The sequence below is a fragment of the Leptinotarsa decemlineata genome, unplaced genomic scaffold (assembly GCF_025532065.1).
Source record: "Leptinotarsa decemlineata unplaced genomic scaffold, Ldec_3_MD MMD2_tig00026328_RagTag_RagTag, whole genome shotgun sequence".
Taxonomy (NCBI): domain Eukaryota; kingdom Metazoa; phylum Arthropoda; class Insecta; order Coleoptera; family Chrysomelidae; genus Leptinotarsa; species Leptinotarsa decemlineata.
The window spans coordinates 15,207,511-15,229,029 of record NW_027412688.1 but is presented as its reverse complement, the minus strand read 5'-3'; the positions used below and the strand labels follow the sequence as shown (position 1 = coordinate 15,229,029).

Here is a 21,519-nt window from a genome sequence, read left to right as displayed (position 1 = left end):
TGGTGTCGTTCACTCACTAGCTCACTGATATTAACTGAGTATTCAAATATGACTCGATATTTATGTTTGGATAATCTAGACATTTTGGTATTTTGATTCGAATTTGTTGTACATTGTCATATCTACTGGAATTCAGAATCATTCAAAAGCAGTACAAAATAAAATTTCATAACTGAGTATTCAAATGATGATGGTACTTTGGCTCAATGATATGGTCCCCATTTTATGACAATCACAATCTTACTCTTGAAAGAGTAATATTTTGTGCTCATAGTATGAGTATACCTGTTATTGACCATGATTATAGCAATATTTCAGAAATCCTTAATCTCAATCTGTTGAGAAAAAGAAGGGAAAAACTTTGATCTGATTTTCATATACAAGTTACTGAATGGCTTAATTGTTGCTCCTTAAATTCTAGAAAATATTAATTTCAATGTCCCAAACAGAATTCTAAGGTCCAGCGATTTGTTTCATTTACGGTTTCATTCTACAAATTATGGCTTACATAACCCTGTTGATCGTACACTTCGACTTATTAATGAAAGAAAATTGGAAGTAACTGGTACATCTCTCAGCAAATTCAAAAACAATCTCTTAACTGCATGGTAGTATTATGAATTGTATTTTATAATAACTCAAGTTAATGTAATGTAGTAAATTACTTTATTATATAATTGTTAATTTTATTCACAAATAGGAGGGATCCCGTAAAATAAATAAATAAATAACTATTCAATGATTGGTAGTTACCCAGGAAAGGTGGGTCTTGAGAGATTTTTTGAAACATTCGATGTCAGTAATCAGAATTGGTTGAAAAAAATGTTCTCTGTTCAAGTTTACCCGATGTTTTTCTGTCCAATAGTTCTTTCTGTAAGACGCACACGGGATATTACTATTCCAAATAAAACGTTGTTTTTCTCATACCAGAACAAAAACACCCTCTCTGGATGCGCTGTTTTTAACCAAACCAGCATCAACAGAAGGTGATAGAAACTACATTTTGCAACTTCAAGCTCTTTATATACATCTAAATTACGAATATACACAATATTACATTCTACATATATCTCTGTATCACGCTGTATGCTAATGTACCTTGCATGCCTCCCTCGATCCATCGTTACAACAAAACGTTCAACAAATAGTATTTGAGACATTTCACGATATATATAAATTATAAGACAAAAAACTCAATTCTACTAATATATCACAATTGAATATCAAATACTGAACACTACGTAAGTCATATCTAGATTATTAAAAAATATTCCATTACACAAAAAATCGTTAATGAATCGTTCGTGAAATACAATATGAAATATTTCCACGCAATGGCAATATTCCATAAAGAATAAACGAATTATCTTATAAATAGTTAACTTTGCCCCTGATGTTAAGATAATATGTAATATCTATATGGTCCACACCTGCCTGTGTTTTCCACTTCTACTTGAGTGATGATACTTCAATCTCTATTATATTTCAATACAAATGCATTTATTAGAAGTCTATATTATTTCTTTATCTATCTTATCTGTTGACACATTTTGTTTTTTCGACGTCCTCATGTGTCGAATGAGTGCTTCCGTCAGCCACATTACCATAACAGTAGCAACTATAATGTCCAAAACATGTATGGAAAATCTGTAACTGAATTGATCTTTCAGTACACCTGCAAAACATAATGATATGAGATTCACACCTTTTTCAAAGAAGTGGGGGGTTAAACATTGCCTTTGAAAAAATATGTTAATATTCGACACAGTTGAAAATCAAAACCCCCTCTCGTTATCTGCACAAGTATCTTGTAGACTCTTAGGGATTGCTCCCATTCATAATACCTCAACTATATTCCAGAAACATAAAAAATTATTTCCTTAGTCCAAAAAAATCAATTCAATTTATCAAATCATATCTACATGAGTATCTTCCGCAGTAAAAAATATTTTCGAAGTGTTCATTTGATAGAATAACAGGATTGACTCATACCAAAGATATGACAAAAATAATATTGGCAATCGACAATATCATTAATTTTGTCAAGTATTTTGATTTGGCGTTCCCCCTTACTTCCCTTACTGATCTATTACGAAGATTCCGAGATGAAATGATAAGTATAAATTCAAAAAAGAATAAGAGGGTCCAAAAATGATTAAAATGGTCATTTCGAAATTGAAGTTATAATGAGAAGAAGTAGATTATATGACACTGAGAATTTCAATCTCAACTATTGACCTCAAGCATTTAGTCAACATTTCCCGTAAGATCTGCATTGGCGTCATTCGAAAACACTACCTTACCGCAAAAATTTTGAATTTATTGTTCAGCATAATGTAAGGGTGGATTCATCTCCAGGCCCCCAAGACCCAGTCAAAATATGGGATTTACCTAATAATAGTAATCAATAACAATTCAAATATTTGGAATGTTTGAATACCCCAGCAAGTGAGTCTCCTTGAAGTCTCACCCATCTTCGGAATCGAAATACGCGGAGAGTTTGGATGCTGTTATTGCTCGTAATATTTTCAAAGCCGTTTCTGAAAATGGGGGTTTATTTCAACTGTGATTTTTTTTGTTTATGCATTTATAAAATTCTTGAAGATTTTGTTTCTTGCCAGTGGCTATCGGTTTCTTGTGTTTCTCATCCAGGCTAACGTTCTTGAGGGATTCGTATTGTCTTTAAATCATTTTTATTGTAGATTAAATAAAAAAGAATAACCTAATATGCTTGTTCGCTGTCAACACGTTTGTTATACTTTTGCTGACAACAAACATGAAAAAAAAATGAAAAAGTCAAATGCTAATGTGACATTCAAAATTTTGTCACAGCACCAGAGACAATTTGATCATTAAGATATTTGCAAATACAGTGAGATTTTAATGATGTAAGTGATTTATAATTTTTTTTCTCTGGTGCTGTGACAAAATTTTCAATGTCACATTTGCATTTGACTTTTCGACTTTTCATATATATATCTCTCTCTCTCTCTCTCTCTATATAATATATATATATATATATATATATATATATATATATATATATATATATATATATATCAGTTCATTTAGTTTTTACTTACCTAAAGATTGACCGACTGTTCCGGTAAGTACTGCTTTTACCACCATATTCAGGCCGACCGCGGATGGTAATTTGTCTTTGCTGATATATTCCGATATCACAAGATTCTGATTCACAACTGCTATAGCTCGAAAATAGCCCACTATGAAAGAGACTGCAAATATATATTCGAATTGTTCCAGTTCCACCAGACCTAAAACCAACAAATGAATTCATGGAAGGAATACAAATATTGAGGGGTGAAACACATAGAACCAGATCTCAAAAATTGAATCCCAGATTCCTGAGGTGGAACACGAGCAATAGAAAACCACAGGTGGTCGGAATTTAAGTTAGCAAAACCTGCCTAAGAATACCAGTCACTAGAATCATGAATATAGAGAAATAATCAGATCGTTTTCGTTTTTCACTTTTCATACCCACAAAAAAGCATGACTAACATCCGTCAAACGTAGACTGCGGGTGCTGTCCTGTAGTCAGGACTCTACGGCGAGTTCACATTCGTATACCGGTACTCAAATCCCAAACAGCTGTCAAAAATCATTAATATCAGGAAACACTAATAGACTGAAGAAAGACCGAAGAGCTCTTTAGTCTCCTAAATACTCAAGAAATTGTCAGAATCCAGATTTCTGAATTCAAAGTTATTTTTGATAAAAGACAGTTGATGGATATAGCCATTACTACGTGGTAGGAAATCTAAATCTCTGTTCAAATCTATTTTTTCGTTAACCAACTATCGCACCCCTATGAACGACAACCCTCAGAAGTCCAAACTTGTGCGAGCTAAGGATTAAAAATGAAAAATGAAACTTTCTATGTATTTACTACATTCATTTGTATATAATGTTACTGCAGTTTCATCCTATAAGGACATTTTCGAACTCCTATAATGAACCGTTTTCTTGTATTACTTTGAAAATGTCCTCATAGGACGGAACTGCAGTAATATAAGTCACAAATGAAAGTGGTGAAGAAACAAAGAAAGTTTCATTCCTCCATTTTTCATGCTGCTAACACTGTAGGTAAAATATTTTTTTTGAAACAAAAACAAAAACTCCGATGAATATGCAATCAAACGTCGTTTATAAAATTAACTGCAAGGATTGTGAACAATGTCATGTAGGGCAAACGGGACGTTACTTAAAAAACAGGTTGTCTGAACATGAAAGAAATACAAGGAAGTTGAATGCTGCCAATCCAACAGCCCTTGTTGAACACACAATAAAAAACAACCACAGTTTTGACTTTGCAAACCCCAAGATATTAGATATTCAACCTTTATTAGGTAGTGACATGATCCACATTTTCAAACAGAAAAGTATTAACACTAGAAGGGACATAGAAGGACTGAATAGTGCTTATTTTAATTAATTAATTAATTAAATCGTATTCCTTAATATTTTAATAGACATAAGTTTCCACCATCCTGTGTAATCTGATATCCTTCTATTGTTTATATATTTTTTTAAAAGGTACATAGAAACGTCCATTTCTGATCAGTATGTCTTCCTTGATATCGTTTTCATTTTTAATGTGTCTGTGGTGTATGTGTTTTCATTTGGTTAGTCCTCATTTTCGTTTGTACCTATGTTGTCTGACACACATATTTCAAACGTTTTTTTGACATAGATACCTTATGTTTGGTAAGTGCACCTGTTTGTTTCTCTTTTACATAATATGAGACTGTATACACTTTGCATATACTGTTCACTTATTGAATTATTTTATTATAGAGCACTGATGATGGATTTAATAAAGTCTGAAACGTTGGCATAAAACTAAATTGTTTATCTACGAATATTTTTGATCCCTTTCCCAACCGATAGAAAAACCGCATTTGACTATCACATAGGTCAAGAACAAAAGAGAGCCTTCGTCATCTCCCGGTTCTCTGTTCAGTGGCACAGTTCACATTCACCACCAAATGCAGCATCAACACCAAGTTGAAAGGATATAAGTGAAGTAAACACCTAAGCAATCGAAAAAATCCGCAATAGTGGAACATGGCCCAACAGAAACAGATCACGTAATGAAACACGTGGTCTGATATAGGAGAAAGCGTTTGGTAGAATAAGTTCCTCTCAAGCATCGTCTAATTGCGCGGATCATATATATCATTTATCAGCGTACTCTCAAATTTTTTTGAGAAACTAATGTTAATGTTTCTCAGAATGAACAACTCCCTCGAAACCTTCGATATGATGTCATAGTGCCAACATGGTTTCAGAAAAACTACTCAACAGAAACCGCAACGCTAAATTTCACACAACACATACATGATTTAATTGAGGAAAAAAAATTTTTGTAGGAGTTTTCTTTGATTCGAGCAGGACTTCGACACTTTCAACACTAAATTTGTAGCAGACAAACTCTTTAACCTAGGAATTCGTAGTAATATAAATCAATTACTTGTTTCTTTTCTGGCGAATAGATGTTTCCAGGTAAAGCAGAATAACATCATGTCGGATAAACGGATAAATTTTCAGTAACAACAGGTACCTCCCAGGGCAGCGTTCTTGGTCCACAATTTTTTTTATTATATGTAAATGATCTTTCTCTTAATATAAGTCATGAAAGAATATTTTACTATACAGATGACACATTCTGTCTAGTGAAACATCTAACGATATGACACAAATGGTGAATGCTGCTCTAATCGAATTCAATGGGTGGTAAAACAAGAATAGACTCATTGTAAAATAAAACAAAACAGTCATTGTGAACCAAAACAAAACAGTATACATGCAATATGCGAATTCATCGAGAAGTCAATATAATCTCAATCTCAGTTTCGAAAATAAACCTTTAGAACTGACCAGCTCGACAAAATTCTCAGGAACAATGGTTAGCTCATTCATCACATGGCAAGAACATATAGATTATATAAGCAAGAAATTTAATCAATCATATTACCTGATGAAATCTCTTAAGTACAATTCAGATACGAATTCACTGATATCAGTTTATTATGCCAAATTTCACTCGATTATGTACCATAACATTTTGGTCTGGGGACTAGCTACTGGATCAGACAGGATTTTTATGAAACAAAAAGCACTGCTGAGATTGACTTCAGAACTTCATATAGAGAGATATACCAACAAAATAAAATATTGACAGTTACAAGTCTGCACATTTCAAAAACATTAACATATGTTGTATCGTAGCTTTTGGAATATATAACACATATGTGCATGAAAATAAAGAACTTTTCCAAACAAAAACATAGATGCATAACTATAATATAAGAAGAAAAGATATGATCATAACACGAAAACATCATCACGCAAAATATAAAAAAAAACTCCTAAATTTGCCGGCATTCGAATGTACAATCTACTGCCGAATGATAATAAGACTCTGTCTTCTCATCCCCATAAGGATTATTCTCACAACGTTTCGGCAAAGAGAGATGGCAAATAAGACTTTGCCGAAACATTGTGAGAATAATCCTCATGGAGATAAAATACACAGAACACGAAGCGAAACCCGAGAAAAAAAATAAATATAAAGAATTATTGATTAATTATTAATCAAATAATTATTTTCCAGCAGCTTGACTAACCTTTCTAGATTTCATAATCTAGATCATAGAAATCATAGAAAAATATTTTTTATGACTTATATTAAGAAAAAGATTTAATCCCAGCCAAGATTTCTCTTGGCTGGGATTAAATATATCAAATGGGTGAATGAATGTCATTACGATGTCATCGATGACATAAGCAGATCAAGCTTATTCCGTGACATTCAAAATCGTAATTCATGAATGAAGTGTGTGTATTTTCTATAATGTTATCCAATTTGGTACTGAAGAGCCTTAGGGCAAGTGTCTTAAGGCGAAACATCGGTGTATACCAGTGAGGGTGACAGTGTTCTATGTGAGTACAATTTATTACCATTTATTCAAAGTAGAACTCATGTGAATGATATCTGATTCTTATTCCACAACAAATGTTTGGAATACAAAGTGAGTAGAGAAAAGTATCTTCTGTATAATTCAGTGTTCATATAGAAGTATTTGTTTCGAAAGAATTATTTGCTTTCGTGTAATTCAATGTTTATATGAAAGTAGCTGTTTCAGGAGGACTTTCTTTCAGTTTGTGTCTGAAAGTTACTTCTTTGTATGATCTACACATTCATGTATAGAGTTTCAAATTGATTACTTCCTTCCTTTCTTTGGAAGATTCTCTCATCCCTTTTTTTGTATCAGATGGAGTAGTAGAAAGCCAAAAACTTTCTTTCCCAAAGAAAAAGATCATTTACATATGATAAAAAAATTTGTGGACCAAGAACGCTGCCCTGAGAGGTACCTGTTGTTACTGGAAATTTATCCGTTTATCCGACATGATGTTATTCTGCTTTACCTGGAAACATCTATTCGCCAGAAAAGAAACAAGTAATTGATTTATATTACTACGAATTCCTAGGTTAAAGAGTTTGTCTGCTACAAATTTAGTGTTGAAAGTGTCGAAGGCCCTGCTCAAATCAAAGAAAACTCCTCCAAAAATTTTTTTTCGTCAATAAAATCATGTATGTGTTGTGTGAAATTTAGCGTTGCGGATTCTGTTGAGTATTTTTTCTGAAACCATGTTGGCACTCTGACATTATATCGAAGGTTTCGAGGTAGTAGTCGTTTATTATGAGAAACATCAACATTAGTTTCTCAAAAAAATTTGAGAGTACGCTGATAATTGATAATGATCGCGCAATTAGACGATGCTTGAGAGGAACTTATTCTACCAAACGTTTTCTCCTATATCAGACCACGTGTTTCATTACGTGATCTGTTTCTGTTGGGCCATGTTCCACTATTGCGGATTTCTTCGATTGCTTAGGTGTTTACTTCGCTTATATCCTTCCAACTTGGTGTTGATGCTGCATTTGGTGGTGAATGTGAACTGTGCCACTGAACAGAGAGAACGGTAGATGACGAAGGCTCTCTTTTGTTCTTGACCTATGTGATAGTCATATGCGGTTGAAAAAGGGATCAAAAATGTTCGTAGATAAACAATTTAGTTTTATGCTAACGTTTCAGACTTTATTAAATCCATCATCAGTACTTTATAATAAAATAATTTAATAAGTGAACAGTATATGCAAAGTTTATACAATCTCATATTAAGTAAAAGAGAAACAAACAGGTGCACTTACCAAACATAAGTTATCCATGTCAAAAAAACGTTTGAAATCTGTGTGTCAGACAACATAGATACAAACGAAAATGAGGACTAACCAAATGAAAACACATAGGTACACCACAGACACATTAAAAATGAAAACGATATCAAGGAAGACATACTGAATAGAAATGGACGTTTTTGTGTGCTTTTTAAAAAAATATATAAACAATAGAAGGATATCAGATTACACAGGATGGTGGAAACTTATGTGTATTAAAATATTAAGGAATACGATTTAATCAATTAATTAATTAAAATAAGCACTATTCTATGTCCCTTCTAGTGTTAATACTTTTCTGTTTGAAAATGTAGATCATGTCACTACCTAATAAAGGTTGAATATCTAAAATCTTGGGGTTTGCAAAGTCAAAACTGTGGTTGTTTTCTCTTGTGTGTTCAAAAAGGGCTGTTGGATTGGCAACATTCAACTTCCTTGTATTTCTTTCATGTTCAGACAACCTGTTTTTTAAGTAACGTCCCGTTTGCCCTACATAACATTGTTCACAATCCTTGCAGTTGATTTTATAAACGACGTTTGATTGCATATTCATCGGAGTTTTTGTTTTTGTTTCGACAAAAATATTTTACCTACAGTGTTTGCATTTGCAAACGCTGTTTTGATGTGTTCATTATTTACAACTGATCCAAGTTTTTCAGAAAGGTTATGTACATGTTTATTTCCAATATAGGTTGTCTATTTTCATTTATAATTTGTTTCACCAATGAAGGAGGGTAATTATTTTTAATAAGAAAATCTTCTATAATTCTGGCGTTTTTGTTATGAAACTCAGTATCAGAAATCGTGAATGCTCTTGATTTTGAGTTCTTAATGATATTCATTTTATTGTTAAAACTGTGTTGTGAAGAATAATTAATAAACTTTTCTGAAAAAGTAGTTTTGTGGTACCAGTCGACTTTTAAAATCTGGTTAGGTGTTCTCGATATCTTAGTGTCTAAAAAGGCTGGAGAATTGTCTTTTTCCAATTCTGCTCTAAATTTCAAATTTGGGTGGAAACTTTGAAAAACACCAATAATTTCCATTTATTTATTTTTGGGTATTGAAGTGAAAATGTCATCAACGTATCTTTTGAAAAACGGAACTAAAAAAGACAATTGTTCTAGACTACGTTGTTGGAGTTCAGCCATCACTAGATCTGCACATATAGGTGACAGTTTCCCATTCCTAGTCCGGATATTTGTTTATAAAAAAACTCAGTCGTAGTTAAAATAGTTCGATTTAACCCTGCGTCCCACATGTGGGACGTGCCACGTGGGGTGTGTGAGACCCCAATATGATTTTTCTGTTAACATTTTTTCGAATTTTAACATTGTTGTTATTAGAATTCTATACTGTAATATCTCTTTTTGCAAAAAAATAATTTTCGATTTATCAAACGAGCAAAAAATCGTTATATTCCGTTTTTACCAAAACAATGGGTTCTTTTAGTGGAAAAAATACAGATTTACTCGAAGAAGTCTTTTGCACATCAAATTGCTGGTTCAAACAGATAATGAAACATCATTAAATAGAAATAAAAAAATCATTATCGAAAATCATAAAAAAAAGTTACAGGTCATCAATATTGGCCATTTCTACGCAAGATTTGCAGTTCATTTCTGTATTGTCCAGACATATGTCAAACGACGACTGATTTGGGATGTGAATATGAGAGTGGAGGCTATATGCGGAAGCTACTGAATATATCCGACGCTGGGGCGCCAATTTCAAAAAGTTATATGAAATTTTCTACGGCTACCCCACGTGTTGAACACAGGGTTAATGCAAAATTGAAATACTTTCATAAATCCATCTAGAGGTAAACTAGTGAATTCCGACAATTTGGGTCATCTTTTAATAATAATTTCAATTGTGAGATCCACAGGGATGTTGGTGGAAAAGGATTCTACGTCTAGAGATATTTAAATAAAATCATGAGGTATTTTTGTCCTCGAATAAAAGCAGAAAATTCAGACGAGTCCTTTACATGATAATCATTTCTTTCAAAACAATTCTTTGAAAATTCACTAACCCACTTCAATAATGTATAAGGGAATTTATAAAACTGACAATTGGTCTTAAAGACATTCCTTTTTTGTGCTAGAAAATACATTTTGGGAAACACTAAATTTTTGTAGGTTTTGCATTAAGTCGAACTATTTTAACTACGACGGAGTTTTTTATAAACAAATATCCGGACTAGAAATGGAAAACTGTCACCTATATGTGCAGATCTAGTGATGTCTGAACTTCAACAACGTAGTCTAGAACAATTGTATTTTCAGTTCCGTTTTTCAAAAGATACGTTGATGAAATTTTCACTTTAATACCCAAGAATGAAGAAATGGAAATTACTGCTGTTTTTCAAAGTTTCCACCCAAATTTGAAATTTACAGCAGAATTGGAAAAAGACAATTCTCTAGCCTTCTCAGACACTAGGATATCGAGAACACCTAACCAGATTCCAAAAGTCGACTGGTACCACAAAACTACTTTTTCAGAAAGGTTCATCAATTATTTTCCACAACACAGTTTTAACAATAAAATTAATATCATTAGGAACTTGAATTCAAGAGCACTCACAACTTCTGATACTGAGTTTGGTGAAAAAAAGTACAAATGAAAATAGACAACCTACACAGAAAATCAGCAATTCAAAATATTTCAAAATTCCTCATGTACATAATCTTTCTGAAAAACTTGGATCAGTTCTAAATGATGAACACATGAAAACTGCGTTTGCAAATGCTAACACTGTAGGTAAAAGATTTTTTTCGAAACAAAAAACATGAACTCCGAAGAATATGCAGTCAAACGTCGTTTATAAAATTAACTGCAAGGGTTGTCTGTCCACAATGTTATGTAGGGAAAACGGGATGTTACTTAAAAAACAAGTTGCCTGAACATGAAAGAGATACAAGGAAGTTGAATGCAACAGCCCTCGTTGAACACACCAGAGAGAACAACCAGTTTTGACTTTGCAAACCCCAAGATTTTAGATATTTAACCTTTATTAGGTAAACGAATGATCCACATTTCCAAACAAAAAAATGTTAACACTAGAAGGGACATGAAAGGACTGAATAGTGCTTATTTTAATTTACTAAATCGCACGCAAGCTTGCGTTTACGCAGCTTTTTTTATCAGGTCCTTTCTTGGTTTTTTTTCTCATTTTGTCTTCAATCGAGGACTGCCTACCCGGTACTGACGATGCCCAATAGGCTGAAACAGCTGTCTACCGGTGGCTCTTAAATTGAAATCAATATGGGAATGATCAAAAAGTACCCATCTATTTATTGACTGCATTAATCTTTCTATATTATATATGTATATATATATATATATATATATATATATATATATATATATATATATATATATATATATATATATATATACAGGGTCCTGCAACAGTGGCGCGGTGTTCCATATCTCTATATAGGAAGCAGATAGGAATCTAATTTTCTATAATATTGCCTTATTGCTCGAGCTCGACAAAATAAAAATATTGGCGGTCACACAGGGTGTTCGATTTTTTCTGGGCGGATCCCAACTGTGTCTTTTTAAATGGCAACCTATATTTTTTATCGCTTTTTCGGTTTCTTCATAGAAAATAAAATAAACTTTATGTATATCTGCACTTCGAAAATATTGATGGTTTTCGAGATATCTAGCATGACAGGTTTTTTTTCCAATATCCGTCACTCAGAATATTTGAAATTATAAAGTGGTGCCAAGTCCAGTTGAAATTTTTTTTGGTCGAATATTCTACATTGATAACTCAAACGATATATCTGAAATCGACCTGTGATATACAGGGTATGAAAAACCGCTTGCCAAATATTGTAAATGAAAATTTGCAAAATCTTCCTTATATTAAATGGAACACCCTGTATATTATTGATCCATAAGAAGCGCCAACGAAACCTCTACAAATTTCATTAAGTATTTCCTATGGCTAAGTTCAATAGTTTTTCTTAAATGAGCATTTATTTCGAAAAATGGTCATTTTTTCAAAGCGAAATCCATTTGACGACTGATAAGAATATACAAAAAATACCCTTTCCTTAAAATATCGCCCATTCCTAAAATTACCTGTTGCTAGATAAACAAGTTGCGAATTACACCACAAAATGGACGTTCTTGAATAGCGAATTACACCACAAAATGGACGTTCTTGAATAGTTACAATAATTTCAAAAATCTCGGAATTTGTGCCATATTCTTTCGGTCTAAAACAACCTTTCAGCGAATGAAATATTTATTGGAAATCAAGTAGTCTGGCAAATGACAGAACAAAATATTTGGCTGCAAATGAATATTGAAATTTTTAGTCAATCGTGAAGTTGAACTGTCGGTATAATTTCATCAGAATGTTGTTATCAAAAAGTGATTTGATTGATATGATTTTCATATTAGGTGAATCAGACAGGAATTGTTTATTGGCAAGTAGAATTTATTCTCAACGGTATCCAGATAGAAGGCATCCAGATGAAAGATCTTTCCGAAAGGTCTCGGGACGATTCGTTGAAACTGGATCTATTAATTATTCCAAACATGAGCGCATCAAGCCAGCTACTAATGAAGATAATGAATTGAATGAATTGAATGAATGAATTGAATAATGAAATGAATGAATAAATGCTCATTTAAGAAAAACTATTGAACTTAGCCATAGGGAATACTTAATGAAATTTGTAGAGGTTTCGTTGGCGCTTCTTATGGATCAATAATATACAGGGTGTTCCATTTAATATAAGGAAGATTTTGCAAATTTTCATTTACAATATTTGGCAAGCGGTTTTTCATACCCTGTATATCACAGGTCGATTTCAGATATATCGTTTGAGAGAGTTACCAATGTAGAATATTCGACCAAAAAAAAATTTCAACGGGACTTGGCACCACTTTATAATTTCAAATATTCTGAGTGACGAATATTGGAAAAAAAACCTGTCATGCTAGATATATATATATATATATATATATATATATATATATATATATATATATATATATATATATATATATATAAGAAATAGCAATTAACAATTGTCAAAATTTGTTGTACATTACTTACGAAAGTTGAGGTTATGTATATGAAGCAAGCATGAGAAGAATTGTTTTCCTAAAACACTTTGAAAATGTGATGATTTATGAACACTCATGATACTGGATAATTGGTTAAAACTGAGAACATTATAATAAAATGTGGATGGCACTAATAACATTAGATTGTTGTAAAATAAAATTTTTAAAATTTTTTATACATCTTGTGAAAGGGACATGTCCAAGTCAACTGTCAATTGTCTTGTCAAAAAATATTTTCTAAAATATTGGAAAAGGAGAAAAGATCCATGTCTGTGGTATGGAATGCAAAAGTGACTAAGTATATCATCAGACAGGAATAAAGTGCAATTGAAATTTGTGATGAATTTTCAAAAATAAATTGAATAGAATTTTGTTTTGGTTAACATCTTGGAAGAGTGAACAGTTGTCTTGTCATTTACAGCACATATTGAAATTGATAGATGAATGGTTGAATGTAATTTTATATTTTCATTAAGTTAAAAGAGTTTGAAAGAGGTTTATTGACTAATAGTTCCAATCATTATGATGTGCAGATTGACTTTTATTATATTGGATTGGTAGCAGGATGGTTGGTACATCTGTTTTGATTGTCTAAGTGAAGTAGGTAAGTATAGATTATACTAAGTCCTTCTATGTCTCTTCTAGAATTCATACTGAGAGGATTTTTGAAAATGTTTGCCATTTCTAGGAACATTCTTTAGTGTACGTTATTGGATTGGTATAATATTTTGACATTGTCATATGCAATTTTGTGGTCATGGTTGATGGAATGTTGGGCTAAAGTGCAACTATTTTTGTTGTTTTTTATATCACTTTTGTGGGCTGTGATTCTATCTTTGAGGAGTCTGCCAGTTTGGCCTATGTATATTTGGTTACATTCTGCACAAGGAATTCCATAAACTATGCCTGAGTTGTGTAGAGTTGGAGTTTTATCTTTTAATTTAAAAAATGTTTTTTACTATCACTGTATTTTTTAATGAAATTGTAATGTTTTGAAAAGGTTTGAAATTTTTAATTTTATAAGATAATCCTTCGATGTGAGGAATGATATATATATATATATATATATATATATATATATATATATATATATATATATATATATATATATATATATATATATATATATATATATATATATAAAAAGATAGAGGGATATTGAGTGAGATGGTATTATCAATGGAAAAAGGTTATTGGACATAGCACTCATAGGAAGGTGGGCAAACCGCAGACACGTGTTTCTGGCTATTTAGCCTTCGTCAGTACGCTACAGCCAAGTGTAAAGGATATACAACACTTGGTTGCAAGAAAGGGGCCAAACAAAGCAAGCGGATTCATCATCAGGGGCCAACTGCGATTGTGCTCCTGTGTATAATAACATTTGTTTGTCAGTATTCAGGCAGCATTGAATAACTTCCACGGTCACCAGAGTTGTCATTCCTTGATTTCGTTTCTTTGCGTATTCTCAGGGAGTGCAATTACAATTAGTTATCAGTGTGAACATTCGACTAACTTTGTAGTGCCCCTACTCGTTAACAAATCAGAATTGTTGAATATAATGTTCCACTGAATCATAAGGTGGAAATTTTAAATTGAAGCTACTGAGAACACAATTTCTTAGGCTTTAGGTTTGTTCCAACCTTGAGTCACAAACAGATTTCCAACTGTTTATAAATCGTTGTCAACGCGAATGTCTGGTAAATATTGGTTTCTGATCAATTTGAAATTTCTGTTTGGAACAGCTGATAATTCAACTGAAGTTTGGCATGGAATTTCAACATAACCTTTAAAAATAAATCTAATCAAGTGTATTTCTGGAGAGTAAAAGAAGGTTGATGTATTTTATATCTCTATTCTATTTACTAATCAACATGGAACTGGGAGGTCACCGCAATAATTAATTTGTGTAATTAAAGATGTTCATATTTTAGGTTCACTTAAAGAATTCCTAATTTTTCCTGCGCCAGCAAATACATAATTTATTTTAAAACAATTTTTGCAGGTTATGTTGTTTGCAAGTTGCATGAACATAAAACAGAAACAGTAATACGGAATACGCATGCGTCAGATTAATGGTTAGAAGATAATCCTCAAACCATTCTGATAGATTTCGAACAGGTTTGAATCTTGGATGGAACAGAAAACTGATAGTTTACTAATGGTTGGAAACTCACATTGGAACGCAATCACATTACTGCGCAGAATCCTGACTGTCAGAAACTGTTTCTGACGCTGGTTGAAACGAACCTTTTGAAAACACAATTTCTTAGCTGAAAAGGGTCGTTGTTTCTTCCAAAAATATCTCACAGTTCCTGTTATCATTTATTTCTAATATAGACGTGATTTTTGGGAGCATAAACTCAAGATTTGTCTGTTAGTTAGTAGTTAGTTACCTGTTCTGTGGTTTATCGAAACTTCAGGTGTTTCATGATTTGGAAACATGCGTCATTTGGTAATTGCATTCTGAAGATATGAACTTGTACAAAGAAATTTTGAATGGTGCTGAATAATCTCTAGAATGAAGAATTCTATAAATGCAAATAAGTGGTATACAAATATGCATAAATAGAGAGAAGAGGTTCTGCTTGCCTACTTGATGCCACTGACACATTATTTCATAGTATATTTTGATTTGATTTTTGAGACAAAATTTTTTTTAAATTATTTTTTCCATTCTCATATTTATTCTTTCCATTGAATAAATAGTTGACTTCATGGCAAATGACAAATGTTCATACTGGTTTGGATCACAAATAACAATTTCCCTACATTATATACTATGATGGTGACACTGTATAGGTATATTCCTGAAGTGATCAGATTCAAGTTCTAGTGAGCTCACATGATGGGTAATTCAAATGTAGGAGTAATAGATATATCTACTCACAACTTCTGGTAATACATAACAAGATACACCCCAGCATAAAACTGCTTTTGTTGCTCAAGTTCAATCTTCTGCTGATCTCTGGTATAGTAAATCTTCCGGCAACATCAGCCGCAGACAAAGCCGTCATACAAGACGTTGTCCTGAACATCGGTAGCTCCGCTTCATCTTGAAGAAACATAGGATAAAAGGCGTTATATGTTGTTGAAGAAACGTAAATGAATCCTAGACCTATGACTATGAAGACGAAATAACCGTCTTTAAGAAGTTCCAAGCCCAAGGATTTGGCGATCTTTTTCAGAAGAGGGTTCTCTTCTTCTTCTTTATTCAATTTGAATTGGCCTGTAATTGAATAAATCTATTAATGACTTGAAAGAGTACTTCATTTTAGAATAACTACATAATTCCCAGAAAATGTGAGTTTGTATCCAATATTAAGGAGAGTGTTCAATAACTACAAGACAGTGGTTCAAAGAAGTAAAACAAGCCAAGTTGACTGCTTGTTAATGAAATTTCATTCACAATTATACCACAATATTTTTTTGTCTTTCTTGAAAGTATCAAGGTGTAGAAAGTTTACTTTTTATAATAGTCTAGTTCAGAAATGCCATTTCTTATAATTTTATTCAGTTATCGCTAAAAATTATGATTGACGTGTCAGTCGAATCATGATTTTACACAGAGTGATTTACGATTTGAGCCATAATGCGCTAACAAATAGTTCGAAAAATATAAATAATAGAATATTCCAGAAGCTATTGCAGCACTTCAAAATTTGGAACCGATGTTTGGAGAGCAGACATTTTTTAAACAATTCTCACCTCCCATGCAGCTACAATTTTTATAACTTTAATCAACCAGAAAAATAAGGGTAAAAAAACAAGTGTTTTGGCTCGCGCAGTTGTATGGATAATAGTGTTTCAGCAATTTGTTTATTCCTTTCAACTCAGCTTTGGAAAGATTTTCAAGGAACTAGGTATGAAGGTGGTTTTTGAAACAAGTCATGCACTACAGAGCCTTTTAGGAAATCCAAAAGACGAATTCGGGAATTCGGAAAAGTCTAGAATTTACGAAATTAAATGTAAGGACTGCGATGCAAAATATTATGGACAGACGAAAAGATCTATTAAAATGAGATATAAGGAACACTTGGCACACTTAAAACATGAAAGACCTGAAGAATCAGCAGTCGCATCATATTTTGCAACAAAACCATTCCGTATACTTCAGTTCATTAAGATTAGTTACACAATTAGTTAAGTTAAGACAATTTTGTGATATTAATTTTATATAGCTTGTTAAAATAATATTTTAATCATTAGATTTACATAAGGACACATTGTAAATTAATTTGAGACTAGTAGATAGCAATATTGTGAAATTAATTTAAGACACTTAAGACGCAGGCACCTAGAAGAGGTATCAATGGTAATAAGGATAACTTTTTAAGTCTGATTAGTTTGATCTTCTTCTTGAAGATTATCATTTGGTGATCGAAACACGTTTCCAACGGTTTGGTGTTGGGAAAAAACTTCAGTAATATTCGAAAGTTTAAATTGAAACCTTTGAAATTCTCGAACCTAAAGCCTGTATTTTTTCCCTATTTTGAAGCGTTTTTTATGCATTATGAAAAAATCCCCCATTTATTCATGAAGAATAGAAGATTTCGAAAATTTACATTCATGACCTATTTTTTTCAAATATTCCGATTGTATTATGTTTTCTTTAAAAAAAGGCACGTTATTATGAGTTTTTCTAATTGTCATTCTCATTGTTGAAAACACTATTATTGATACATCATTCATGAGATAATTAGAATTTTTGGAAATACGATAGTCAAATGATGATTGGATGAAAGTTTCAAGAAAACAATTGTGCATAAATATGCATTCATCAAATAATCTAGTTGGGAATCATTATTTTCACTGCTTTCTTGTATTCTGAAAAAATATGTCGTTTTGAATGTATTTATTTGATAAACAATTTGTTATCAACAAATAAGTTTGCATAGTAGATTTTTCTGAATTTTAATGAATTAAATATGAATTATCTCATAAAAATTTGTCAAACAATGAAAATGAAAGATAAACAAATCACATTAATATATTTTTTATTGATAACAATCGAGAGATTCTGAATAAAATTGTTTACTGTTTCATTCACTTTCAACTTTTTGAAATTTACATGAAAGAATTAAAAAGAATATTTTTGAAAATTTTCCAACATGGATCTTTTCTGAATTCTTCAACTGATAGCATCAACAAAAAAAATATCTGGGCCTCAATTTCAATAATTATCAAGGTTACTATGAAAATCTTCGATTCGGAAATTATTGTTAATCAATAAAAGCATAATTGAGAAGGAAAGATGGGATTTTTCTGACGGAGAAATTTGGCAACGTCTGCGCGAGTCGAATCATCCATTTTTACCCGTTTTTAACTATTTAACTGAAATAATAAGTCACCTCAACAACAAAATTGGCACACGTATTTATCAGTGTAACTCGTAATAATACTGATATATTATTGGCAGAATCAATTTTTGCGACCAGTGATGAAAAGAAAATTATTATTTGTTTTAATTATACTGATTCTCAACATCCTGAGTCGGTCGGTAGCCAAGCGGTTCGACGTGAGAGTTTTGTTCAATCACTCGAATTGACTGCCGTGTTGGTCGGTGGTTCCAACCCTAGTCTGAACGATCGATTTTCACTTGCTATCGTCCAACCCGTGCTAGGAATCACATGTTAAAAGGTAAGACCTCGGTGATCCTTAGCTCGCACAAGTTTAGACTTCTGAGGGTTGTCGTTCGTAGTGGTGTGACAGATGGCTAACGGAAAAACAGATTTTAAACAGATTTAAACAGATTTTGAGACAATAATCTACAGGATGGTGAATTTTTCATGAAATATTCACAATGAGGAGACTATTGGTGATTTATTATTTTTATTATGTTCATTTATATTATTCTATATTTTTTGTCATTCTTCATATTTAAGATATATTATTCTTGTTTGACAAAGTTATGGATTTTGACTACCACTGAAAGAAATGAAGGCGCAAAAAAGTATTTTGATATTTTTTTGGAGAGATATAGTGAAGATGAAAGGAAACTTCCAACTGATGATCCTTCAAAAACTACAAAAAAAGTATATGCCTATTTTACCATTGAAATAGTGTGGTTTGTCCAGGAACAGAGGATTCGTCAACTTTCGAATTCGTCAAATTCCAATATGAATCATGAATCATTGCCTAACTCTCTTCTTTTCAATCAACCAAGTCGACTATCAACCAATTTTATCGGATAAAAATAAACAACAAGTTCCACTCATGGAGATACGAATGAGCACTTATCAACATTCAAAAATAAATTGCCAAAAATTTCGTATCGAAATAGAAAACTTGAAAAAAAAATTAAACCATATTTTCAAAGTCCTGAATAATCACAATATTTCACCCAAATGAAAATCAACAAATCAATACGGTAATTATAGATCTGGAAGGTCTTTAAAACTTTTTGTTCGAGTGGAGTTGAAGTAATGTGACAATTTTGAAAACTCCAAATGAATTCAGTAATATGTGGTTTTCAAATGTTTCAAATTACTTCTTCATAGGGTTACACCATGCAGTGGTTGGAATCAATCATAAATGTAATTTCTCCGATTTCTGACTCCTCAAAAATCATCGTGCAGCTCACAAATATCGACCTTGCAGGTAAGTATCCTTAATGTATTCGTATGAAATTCACTCTCCAAATGGATTACCACCAAAGAGAACATGCCTGTATGATAATTTTTTCATAAAGCATGTTGAATTTTGATTGAAATTTATAACTCGCAGGCTTTTTGCGTATCATAACGATTCGTACGTTTCTCCATTTATGCTTTTCCTAAAAGCAGTTCGTAGTATTTTTATTAAAGGGTAATTAAGTTCTGAAAGATTTCCAGCTTGAAGATGCTTGGGTTCAAAAGGTGTAAAACAAAATACTTATCTCGGGGTTTTATTATTCTTAGAGTTATTAAATATTTTTAAAACCATATTATACTCACTATTTGCTACTTCAACAGCAGATTCTTTGTAATGGGTTTCTATTCCACGTTTGAACATTCCCTCTTTAGTCTTCTGAGACTGATCATTTTGTTTCAATAGATTTACTTCCTCTTCCTGTTTTTTAAGGTCTCTACTCTTCTCACTGCCTGCCCCAGAATTATCCAGTTCGTTTCCGTTTTCTGCTGCTGGTCCAGTCCCTGAACATTTTTTGCAACAGAATATTGGCTGTAATTATTAAGAGACAAATAGCATATATCTTATATTTTCAGTAATTGGGGATATGATATACACTGTTCATTGGCGGACAAAAATGTTTGTAACGTAGACACATTTTTTGCCGCCAAACAGTGAAACAATAAAACCTCCAACCAGAAAATGAAGAAAAAAGTCAATTTGATATATTTCAAGGGGAGGTTTACCAATAGTATGAAATATTCTCATACATACACGAAATTGACCAACAAAACGAAATTAGGGCCAAATTAACTGAGAGAAAAATTTGTTCAGGCCAGTGTCCACTTACCTACACTGTAGGTGGACTGACACCTATCAGAAAAAAACTATTCACCTGGCTGAAACCACGAAGGGCGTTGGATCATATCCAACAGCTGTCAGTGCAGGAATCTTCACTGAAATATTCCCTGCATATGCTGTTGGCAATACAACTACTGGAATCGATTTTCAATTATAGGAACGGGCACACTTGCAGGCCGGTTTCGGGCTATTTGACCTCTCGTCAGTGCAAGATAGTGACCATCATCAACCTAAAGTTGATGATATTCCATAATCAAGAATCGAATTCCTTTCAGAGTTTCATTTCTCTAACCAAGCTGAAGCTAACGATAAACAACAAATTTGCCATCGCTCCATCTGGTAAACAATGTACTAACCAAGCATATCCAAAATTCGCCCAATTCCTTGTATAAGGAAAGACACTTTCATTTATTGAGCATTAGTGGGCAAACTTGAACACTGGCTGTAAATCAAATTAACTGAAAGAACATTTTGTTAAGGTAAAGCTCGACTTATCTACACTGTATATCAAACAGGTCTCGGTGCAGGAATTTTCACAGAAGTATTTTCTGCATATTCTGTTGGCTATACAACTGCTGGAATCGATTTTCAATTATAGGAACGGGCACACTTGCAGATTGGTTTCGGTTTCCTATAATTGAAAATCGGTGCCAGTACAGCTATCCAGCTATAATTTTATATTATCAATGAATAAT

At 32.4% G+C, this 21,519-nt stretch overlaps 1 protein-coding gene across 2 annotated transcripts in view; it reads right to left on the bottom strand.

Moving 5' to 3' along the window:
* Nucleotides 1-1,001: 1,001 nt before the first annotated feature.
* The window catches only part of LOC111506664 (monocarboxylate transporter 12), a 121,670-nt gene continuing 101,152 nt past the window's right edge, over nucleotides 1,002-21,519 (bottom strand). Inside the window, exons 4-7 of one of the 2 annotated variants that reach the window (XM_023161796.2) lie at nucleotides 20,290-20,515; nucleotides 16,245-16,583; nucleotides 3,084-3,275; nucleotides 1,002-1,675 (exon numbers count right to left, since the gene is read on the bottom strand). In XM_023161796.2, coding sequence (XP_023017564.1) covers nucleotides 1,512-1,675; nucleotides 3,084-3,275; nucleotides 16,245-16,583; nucleotides 20,290-20,515 — 921 coding nt within the window. In that variant the 3' untranslated portion in view covers nucleotides 1,002-1,511. The remainder of the gene's footprint in view (nucleotides 1,676-3,083; nucleotides 3,276-16,244; nucleotides 16,584-20,289; nucleotides 20,516-21,519) is intronic. The other variant, XM_074182747.1, reaches the window with a different exon arrangement.